At 44.4% G+C, this 10,949-nt stretch overlaps 1 protein-coding gene across 1 annotated transcript in view; it reads left to right on the top strand.

Annotated features, from left to right (window-relative positions):
• The first annotated feature begins 4,093 nt into the window (after positions 1-4,093).
• Positions 4,094-10,949, top strand: part of LATS1 (large tumor suppressor kinase 1) — a 29,918-nt gene continuing 23,062 nt past the window's right edge. Inside the window, exons 1-3 of the mRNA XM_081094104.1 lie at positions 4,094-4,339; positions 8,198-8,683; positions 9,530-9,677. Coding sequence (XP_080950230.1) covers positions 8,342-8,683; positions 9,530-9,677 — 490 coding nt within the window. The 5' untranslated portion in view covers positions 4,094-4,339; positions 8,198-8,341. The remainder of the gene's footprint in view (positions 4,340-8,197; positions 8,684-9,529; positions 9,678-10,949) is intronic.

The raw sequence follows: 10,949 nt of genomic DNA, 5'->3' as shown, positions 1-10,949 counted from the left end.
CTAAAATGAATACTTTTCCAGGGAGTGTCTGCCTCACTTGTGAATATGATAGAAATCTTATCCTGATTTTGGGCACAGTACTCTTTTGTAATGCTGTGTTGAGTTTATTTGAGTAATTCTGACATTTGTTCAATTAGACTGCTGACTATTGAACTTAACCCTTAAGTTTTCACACAGGATATGCTTAAGCCATACCTCCCATATTGAGTTAATGCAGGTGGGTTTGGTCCTTACTGTAGGTCCATCCTTCGTGTTCTAAGAAGACACATTTTATTTCAATATAGGAAAGAATTAACAATCCCCTCGGAATCTTTTCTTGAGAAACAAATTATTTTCAGAATTGTCCAGCATGCTCTCTTTACTCTCATCCCATTAGTTAGGAAATAGGTTAAATGGACCGAGGTGCTTCGGCCCACTCCTAGAGTCCTCTCAATCATCAGTGACACACAAATCACTGGTATTTGGCTACAGTCATTGAAATATTTATAAACCAACCTAATTTGTTGATATTCTGCCCCATTTCTCTTGTTCACAATACTAGTATTTTGAGAAAACATCTGTGCTATAGCTATTTTATCAAAAAATTGGAATAATTGAAACATTCCTTGTCCTTTGTGAGTTATACTTCTGTTTCATAGTACTGTGGCAATATCCTTTCAATAATCCATTCTGCCCTAGCTGGTGTGGCTCAATGGATAGAGCGTCGGCCTGTGGACTGAAGGGTCCCGGGTCGATTCCTGGTCAGGGCACATGCCTGGGTTGCGGGCTCGATCCTGAGGGGGCGTGCAGGAGGCAGCCGATCCATGATTCTCTCTCATCATGGATGTTTCTCTCCCTCTCCCTTCCTCTCTGAAATCAATGAAAAAATTAAACAAGAATTATCCATTCTAGAATCTTGTCCAAGAAGTGTATAAGTTCACTGTTATATAGTTTATCATTTAAGCTTATGGTTTCAGTGTGTTATCTCGCTCAATGAATTAGATGGTCTGAAGCAGTGCTCTTATTTTATAGATCTGAAACCTAGGGCGCTCCCAAACTATGACATGCAACTGTTTAGACTGTTTCATTGGCCTCATTCTGAACCATGACTAATGTTTGGTGGCAATGTAGAACAGCTAACAGCAACATCCTGGACTGCAGTCATCTTAGCATCAAAATAATTTCCAGCCGTAACCGGTTTGGCTCAGTGGATAGAGCATCGGCCTGCGGACTGAAAGGTCCCAGGTTCGATTCCGGTCAAGGGCATGTACCTTGGTTGCGGGCACATCCCCAGTGGGGGGTGTGCAGGAGGCAGCTGATCGATGTTTCTCTCTCATCGATGTTTCTGACCTTCCTCTCTGTGAAAAATCAATAAAATATATTAAAAAAAATAATAATTTCCAACATTTCACTAAAAAAAGAGGTGTACATAGAGGGAAGAAGCCATGGAGGGATGGGCATGATGAGAAAGGAGAAAGACTAGAATTGATCACATAAATTTTTTTAATTAAAAGTAAACATGTTCAATTCCAAAGTGTCATGACAACTTTGGGGGACAGTAGCTGACTAGCCTAACAAAGCCACCAGAAATGAATTCACTGTCAAAACAATTTTTGTGCAGGCCATGGATGTATGAAGGTAAACTGTGATTAATACTAGACTCTAAAATAATAGCCATAACAAATCCAAACAGCTTTTACCCCTGCACATAGTATGGAATGAACTTAAATTTAAAAATCTCTTGCTGGAGAGGTCATACAAGTAATGATACCCTAGTAGCAATAAGCACACTCAGACCCCAGATTTGGTTTTTAATACCATTTTCCAAAAAAAGGAACTAGGGCTACTTGGAGGGTTTGGAAATAATACAAGATAGTTTGCAGCATCTGGTAGTGCCAGAAAGTAAGGAAATTCTAAAATAACAACAAAAAATAATGGGAGTAGGTCAAAGGGACACAAAATCCAACTGGAAAAGTTCCCAATAGCCAAAGTTGAAACAATTGCTCAACAAAATAAAATACCCAAAATATAAAATATCCACGAGTCCACAATTCTATAAGTAAATGCTTGAATAAACAAATGGGGGAGAAGAGACCAATCTGATCAGAATTCCAAATAATTTATACAGATTCTCTGCCCTCAAGGAGGCTGCTCATAGCCTTCCCCTAAGACTGAATTCCTAGGAGGACTGATGCTCTCAGGACCACAACTTAGTCTCCAGACTGCTTCTATGCCCAGTTCCTACGATCACCCAAATATGAAATTTGGCCCCTATTAAAAAATGAAAAAAAATTGCCACTTCCATGAAGCATTGAAGAGGTGAGTAAACTGGCTGGACCAAGGGTTTTCCATCATAGCAATGCAAAGACCTTCCAATGAAGGCCGATATTGCCATTCCCAGACATCCAGCACCCCTTGTAAGCATCTTCCTGGCCTTTCACCTTCACCCCCACTCCCACCTGCAGTCTCAGCCACTTTTAATCTTACAGGTTCTCTCCGGATCTCTCCTCTCCTCTCCTCTTCTGTCGCCCTACTTCATAGCAGTCACTCTCCTAGTCTTAGAGCAATTCACCCAGCTCCGTGAATTACCGAGGAATTTTCCCAAAGACAGTAGTCTATGGAGATGCTTGTCTTTATGCTCAGAGAGAATTGAGAAACTTAAGAAGTTCCATGGGTTGATGACAGAGGTGACAAAACTGTGGGTAGTACACGCTTCCAAACGCAGGCAGGCCTGTGAACACAGATTCATATAATGTGGAGGCTGAACGGGACCTAGAGATTATTTAGTCCCCAGTGGAAGAAAGTGAAAACTAGGATTATTGAGTGACCACCTTGGGTCAAGTCCTCTACCTTGCACAAACTCTGTGTTGTGAAACATTGATTTTCTTTTTAAAAAAATGTATTTTCATTTAATTCAGCGAGGAAGGGAGAGAGAAACATCAATGATGCTGTCTCCTGCACGCCCCCTACTGGGGATCAGCCTGCAACCCGAAGGGAGCAATAGAAACATCAATAATGTCTCCTGCACGCCCCCTACTGGGGATCAGCCTGCAACCCGAAGGTAGCAATAGAAACATCAATAATGTCTCCTGCACGCCCCCTACTGGGATCAGCCTGCAACCCGAAGGGAGCAATAGAAACATCAATAATGTCTCCTGCACGCCCCCTACTGGGATCAGCCTGCAACCCGGGCATGTGTCCGTGACTGGACTCCAAACTGGCTTCGGCTGGAACGTTGATTTTCAACCAAGTGCTCTTAGAATGTAATCTTTTAATATAGTCTTTTCTTTTCACATTTGATTTTTTTTTGGATACAGTAGGCAGTAACTAACATCAGAAAAAGAAGTCAATTAAAAAAATTTTTTTTGGTAAACTCTAGTAGAAAAATGATGAAAGGGGATTTCAAAACACCAACTTGCCTACATTTTCAAGAGGCAGAACTCGCAAAGGCGGTCTACAAACGGTGCTTTCAAACATCATATGCCCAATGATTCCATCCCAAATTCCAATTTACCAGAAAATAAAACCTCACCGTCACTGTTATTCCAATTATGGCAATAAAGACTTTTCTGCTGATTTGGTTGACATAAAAATCTCGAAACTCGGTTAATTTTTCTTGGCTCAAGAATATATTTTGAAAAATACTTAAATTCAAGGATTTACTGGGGAAAGGAGACCTTTCATTTTACTTCAAAAATCATTTTACTTCAAAGCCTCTAAAAATCCCGAATCCTGATGGACACAGCGAGGTTCCAGAGAGCAACTCACTGCTGTTTCCTTCTGCGAATTAAGCTCCTGGAGATGCGCATCTTTATTCTATATTCGCCATAGAAAGAGCTCGACTGACAACAGTGAGGTCCGTGCGCGGACTTCGGCGAACGAGAGCTCGGTCCACGAGCCGCGCCGCGGGAGTCACCTGGGCAGCGCGGTGGGGGCGGCGCGGGGCGACGCTGGCCACCACGCAGGGGAGCGGGCGGCGGGCGCAGGGCAGAGGGCGGAGGGCGGGAGGCCGCAGGCGGCGCTCTCCGCCGGCTGCCGGGCGGGCAGAAGCCCCCAGTCCTCGGCCCCCGCGCAAGCGACGCCGGGAAATGCCCACATCCGGGAAACCTGCGGCGGAGTACGGCGGCGGCGACACCGAGTGGAAGGCAAAATGGCGGCGGCGGCAATGGCCTGGTGCTGAGGGGAGAGCCAGGTCCCCGCGACCCTCGCGACGGGCCGCGCTGGCCCGCGGCCGCCCCCCGGCGTCTCTCCCCGCCCTGCCCCACCCGGCATCCTCGGGGTCCCCGGGAGGGGTTCCGGCCGCCTCGGCGCCCGCCTTTGGCCCGCGGCCGCTGTCCAGGAGCCCCGCGTTCCCTCGCAGGTAGGTCGGGGCTGGCGTAGCGGGAGGGGCGCACTTTCTCCTTCGGAGCCGGAGCTGGCGGGGCGGTGGCCGCCGGGGCCCACGCCCATCCCGGCTGGCGGGGCTCCAGGGGCTGCCGCGGCCCGGCGGGTGGCCGGCCGACGGGGCCGGGGGCAGGGACCGAGCCGAGCCCTGCCTCGGGGAAGCGAGGGTTGGCCGCGCCCGGGGCCGGAGGGGGAGCCCCAGGCCTTGCGGCCTTGGAGGCGCAGGTGAGGCGGGGATGAGCCTGCTTTGCCTGAGGCCTTCCTTGCGGCGACTGCCTCTCGCCTCCGCCACACGCACGGGTCCGCGGGGCTGAGGAGGGAAGGAAAGCGAAAGTGGTTCTGAAGGAAAATTGCAGGGAAAGAGCTGCCGCTGTTCGCGGCCGCCTGGAGGGACCGGGCCGGACGCACCTGGGAGGAGCCCTGGGCATTTCAGGTCACAGCCCGCGGGAGGGCCGGCTGCTGTTCTGGTCACAGGGAGTGGGGAGACGCGGGATCTGTATGTGGCGAGGGTGGGTGTCAATGCGGGGAATGGAGGGAAGAAAACGAAGGGAACATGGTTGGTTTTAACGTCGAGAAGAACTTGAATGTTGAGGAACGGCTCTCAGGTGACTTCGCTCTGTTCTCTGACTTCGCCAATGGAAAGTGATTTTCCAAGGGAATAAAGTTTAATGTTTCTTGGCCCATATGTTAATAGGACTTAAAAGATGTCATCATGCGCAAGTGATTCATAAACCGAGTGAGAAGGAAGGATAGCTGCACACACGAATGATATGGTGTCACTCCAGTTTGGGAGATGGGTTGAATGCCTGAGATCATGAACTTTGTCAGGCCTTGGTGGATTATTTACGAAGTTTTAAATTTTTTTATTTTTTTTAATCAAATTTCCTCCAGGAAGAGGAAATTATAATTAGAATGAATGTTCTCTGCTAAGATAGCCACATTTGTGATTTAACTAAGTTCATTTCTTTTCCTTTAATAAGTTGACAGACAGGTAAAATGGGCTAGTTGATTCCCTAAGGCAAGTGGAAGAATTTGATTTAACAGCAAAAGAAGTAGCATTGTGTTCCTCTGACCAGCTGCTACTGCAAGAAACTAGATCACGGCACATGCTGGGAAAAGTGCAGTCTTTCCATGCCCTAGTATTTACTGAACATGCCTTGCGAATCTCTAAAAGCAAATAAAAAAATACTGCTACATTTTCTTGGTATGGTATTATCTAGACTTCCTTCTATAGATTTTTTACTTATTTATTTTTTAAATGATAGCCCTTGATGTTTTATATAAATATTAGAGGCCTGATGCATGAAGATTCGTGCAAGAATAGGCCTTCCTTCCCCTGGCTGCCGGCACCGCCTTCACTCCAGCCTGGAGCGGCCTTTCCACCTCTCACCTTGCCACAGCAGTTTGCATATTCTCTCCTTATTGGCTGTGGGCGCCACCATCTTTGTTGTGAAGTTACGGTCAATTTGCATATTCCAGCTTTATTAGGGCTAGAGGCCCGGTGCATGAAATTTGTGCATTGGTGGGGGGTTGTCCCTCAGCCCAGCCTGCACCCTCTCCAATTTAGGACCCCTTGGGGGATGTCCGACACATCCCTCTCGCAGTCCAGGACTGCTGGCTCCTAACCGCTCGCCTGCCTGCCTGCCTGTCTGCTTGATTGCCCCTAACTGCTTCTGCCTGCCAGCCTGATCACCCCCTAACGGCTCCCCTGCTGGCCTGATTGACGCCTGACTGCTCCCCTGCTGACCCGATCGCCCCCAACTGCCCTCCCCTGCCAGCCTGATCTCACCCCCAACTGCCCTCCCCTGCCGGCCTGATCTCGCCCCCAACTGCCCTCCCCTGCCGGCCTGATCTCGCCCCCAACTGCCCTCCCCTGCCAGCCTGATCTCACCCCCAACTGCCCTCCCCTGCTGGTCTGGTCACCCCAGTGGAAGCCGCGTGGAGCAGCAGCCAGGACCCGCTCCCCCCCGGCGGGGCTGAGGGAACTCCAGGGAAGCTGTGGGGAGTAGCAGTGGGGACCTACCCCCCAGCAGGGCTGAGGGAACCCCGGGCAGCAGGAGCATGGAGCGGCCAGCCCCGCCCCTGCTGTACCCTCTGCCATCTTGTGATGGCGTTATGGCATGAGGGTTAATTTGCATATTACCTCTTTATTATATAGGATAGCCTTGTAACTGTTCCAACTCTGGTTATTTAGTTTTCATTCTAAATGTTAGATTTAGGTTAGTGGGGGATTTTTGTAGACCATAACAGTTATTTAGTCATTGAACAACTTTTTTATCGAGTAGAAATGGCAGTAATTTTTCAGCATGAAGATAAATTATATTGCTTCTCTTCACTTTTGATTAGTTAATTCTTAGAAAGCTAATTGAAAGAAATGCCATCATTATGCAGAGATTCTTGAATATTGCTGACTAAACTAAACTATGCTGCAAAGAAAGAAACCATACATATGACTGTTGCTATTCTCATAATTGATTTTAGTCAGAGCATTGAGATAGGCCATAATTTTTATAACCCTAATTCAACCCAAGGTAACACTCCAAAATCTCTTTAGGTCATGATACCTATTTTCTCCTCTAAGTTGGACAAAATATCAACAATATTTGTTTGGATTTACTGATATTTGCATAATTGATGAAGGTTTGAACTTTTAAAGAAATGGAAGTTTTGTCTATTCACTCTAACCCAGCTGTGGGCAAACTATGGCCCGCGGGCCGGATCCGGCCCGTTCGGCTGTTCTATCCGCCCGCGGAGCCGAAAGAGCGGAGGGTTCTCTTGTTCTCCTCTCCGCTCCTTCACCAGCAGCAGTGTTAACATGGCAACATCGGGAAACACGGCCGCAGCTCCTTCTTCTGAGTCCAGTTTAAGAACCCATTGTGGCCCTCGAGTCAAAAAGTTTGCCCACCCCTGTATATGTGCCTCTTCAAAGAATGAGAGAGTCTTAATCCCTGCTTTTAGGAAACTCAAAATGTAGGTATAATGAGAACAACACTGGGTTGGTTCACGATGTGTGGAGTCGATTCCTAGTATGATCTTCTACTGGCTACATGACCCTAAGCCAGTGGTCGGCAAACTGCGGCTCGCGAGCCACATGCAGCTCTTTGGCCCCTTGAGTGTGGCTCTTCCACAAAATACTGACTTCTGCCCATGTGCCACGAAGTTTCAATCGCACTGTACGTGCGCGTCCACATGTGGTGTTTTGTGGAAGAGCCACACTCAAGGGGCCAAAGAGCCGCATGTGGCTTGCGAGCCACAGTTTGCTGACCACTGCCCTAGGCAGGCCACCTTACCTCTCTTAATCCATTAACTCATCTGGGTGGGGAGAAAATAGATTTATATTTTTTATATAAACTAATCCTCGGCCAAGGATATGTTTATTGATTTTTAGAAAGAGGAAGGGGGGGACAGAGAGAGAGAAGGGAGGGGGGAACATCAATCTGTGGCGTCTAGTATGTGCCAGCTGGGATTGAACTTGAAACCTAGGTATGTGCCGGAACTGGGAATTGTACCTGTGACCTTTAGGTGTATGGGATGACACTCCAACCAACTGAGCCACATTGGCCTGAGCCAAACTGGCTACGGCACTAAAGCACTCTTAAAATTATTTTTTATCATTATAACCACTATTTTATGTAATTTTATAGATTAAGACATAGGAATGGAGAAGTTAATTAAATTTGTCCTTATCATGCAGTAATTCATAATAGAGGCAGAACTATAACCTAGAACTCTACCTCCTAAATCAGTGTGTCCTCCCTTCTCCCTCCATCCCCAATTCAGGGTACTGCTTTATCAGTAAATCACTTTATAGCTTTTATCTATTTTTCTTTTATAGGGTTAATTATTTAAATTGTAAAGAACTTTAACATTCCTGGGTACTTCTGCAAAGGACCTTTTTCAGTTTTGCTCAAGAGAAGGCTCTGAATCTGTCAAGTGGCCCTTAAAGTACTTTGTGTGGGTTATACATATAGATGTTTTCATGAAGAGAAGTGAAAAGCCAGAAGGATATAGACAAATGAGGCCTAAGACCTTTCCTGCCAGTAACTATACTGGCAGTAGCCGGCAAATGTTGCAAGAAATTCGGGAATCCCTTAGGAATTTATCCAAACCATCCGATGCTGCAAAGGCTGAACATAACATGAGTAAAATGTCAATTGAAGATCCTCGACAAGTCAGAAATCCACCCAAATTTGGGACTCATCATAAAGCCTTGCTGGAAATTCGAAACTCTCTGCAACCATTCGCAAATGAAACAAGTCGGAGTACTTTAGAGGTTAATCCACAAATGCTTCAAGATTTACAAGCTGCTGGATTCGATGAGGTAAGAACTTTTAAAAACAAAAGAAAGGATTTTTCTTACATTACACATTTTTAGTGACTTCCTGCCTAAATGTTTCTTTTAATATGTATACAAATTTGCGTATTGTATCAGCGTAGAATGTTCACAATTTCACAGTTTGATTCCTGGTGGGGGCATATGCCCGGGTTTTGGGCTCAATCCCATTGTGGGGGTAGGGGGCATGCAGGAGGCAGCTGATCAATGATTCTCATCATTGATGTTTCTGTCTCTCTCCCTCTCTCTTTCTGAAATCAATAAAGATATATTTTCAAAAAATAATTTTAAAAAAAAGAATGAGAAATAGCCCTGGCTGGTGTGGCTCGGTTGGGTGTCATCCCCTGCACCAAAAAGTTGCTGGTCAGGCACATGCCTGGGGTTGCAGGCCCGATCCCTGATGGGCGGGGGGGAGGGGGGGGGAGTGGAGGGGATGGGCATACAGGAGGCAGCACATCAATGCTCGCTCCCATTAATGTTTCTTGCTCTCCCTCTCCCTTTCTCTCTAAATATTAAAAAAAAGAGAGAGAAATAATTAGAATCATATTGCTATGATTTACCTGGAAGAAGTTAATCCTAGGGGGAAAAAAAACCAACTAATTGTTACATAGAGGTGAAAATATTAAACAGTTGAAGGATTTGAGGGTTTGTTTTGTTTTCTTTAGTAATTTGAAAATGTATGGATTTTTATAGTAGTTTTAAAAATAGGACATGAATATTATGATTTGGGGTCCTGTTCTTCATAATTGGATTTTTTTAGTGGAATCATAGCTCTTTCCCTCATATTAATTATAAGATTTAAATTTTGTTTCTTGTTTTTAAATTTCATGTCAGGATATGGTTATACAAGCTCTTCAGAAAACTAATAACAGAAGTATAGAAGCTGCAATTGAATTCATTAGTAAAATGAGTTACCAAGATCCTCGACGGGAACAGATGGTTACAGCAGCTGCCAGACCTATTAATGCCAGTTTGAAACCAGGTGATTAATCAAACTTTTCCCCTACTTTTATTTTATAGCATTGTTTTAAAATATAAGTATATCAAATCTTTAGTCTAAGAAGTTGGTAAAAGCATCACAGTAAGTGAAAGTCTCAGATTAGGATAACAACGTTACAGTGTTACACTAGATCAAAATGAATGAGAGGATGGGCCCTAAAGTTCCATAGGTAATTCTGATAGGCAGCAGTAGTTAAGAACTACTTAATTATTTATATTGCAACTGAAATATTTCTTTTTAACCACAAATACAATTCAAACTATTTTTTATTATAAGAGTAAAAACATGTTTATCATAGAATATTTAGAAAGTAATAAGCAAAAAGAAAACACTATATATACCCACAAGATTTTGTTGTGTTTTATTTCTCAGTCTTTTTTCCTGTGGAAAACCTGGGTAGGTTTATACATGTGCATTTTGATTCTTTTGTTTAAGCAAAAAATGGGTCATACCCAAACCTACTTCATTCACTTAATATACCATGCATAACTTTCCTTATTATTAAATGGAATGATTTTAACAGCTACATTAAAATAGATTTATCACATACTTTATTTAACCAGTCTCTCAATTTTGACATTTGTCTTGTTTCCCCTTTTTTTTTTGCCATTATAAATGCATTGTTCCTAAATATTTGTACATTCCTAATGATTTTGTTAAATTTTTTAAAACTTGCAAAAATTTAAGGTTTCTCTTAGATTTTGCTCTCAGAAAGATGTTACCAACTTTATATTTTCCCAATCAGTTTAATATGAGAATTCCTATATTTGTAAGTCCTAGGTATTATCATTTTTTAAATGTTTTTTTTTAATTGTTTTATTTTATTGATTTTTTACAGAGGAAGGGAGGGGGATAGAGAGAAACATCGAGAGAGAAACCTCGATCAGCCGCCTCCTGCATACCTCCCACTGGGAATGTGCCCACAACCAAGGTATATGCCTTTGACCGGAATTGAACCAGGGACCTTTCAGTCCGCAGGCCGACGCTCTATCCACTGAGCCAGACTGGTCAGGGCTATTATCATTTTTAAAAAGAATATGAACTTCATGGGCCATCCGAATTGTTTTATTTAAATGGAGGGTTTTTTGTTGTTGTTGGTTTTTGTTGTTTTTTAATATATCTTTATTGATTTCAGAGAAAGGGAGGGAGAAATAGAAATAACAATGATGAGAGAGAATTATTGATTGGCTGCCTCCTGCACATCCCTCACTAGGGATCAAATTCACAACCTGGGCATGTGCCCTGACTGGGAAT

This window comes from Myotis nattereri (genome assembly GCF_964212035.1).
Source record: "Myotis nattereri genome assembly, chromosome: 6".
NCBI lineage: Eukaryota > Metazoa > Chordata > Mammalia > Chiroptera > Vespertilionidae > Myotis > Myotis nattereri.
This window is presented reverse-complemented; position numbering and strand designations above follow the sequence as displayed.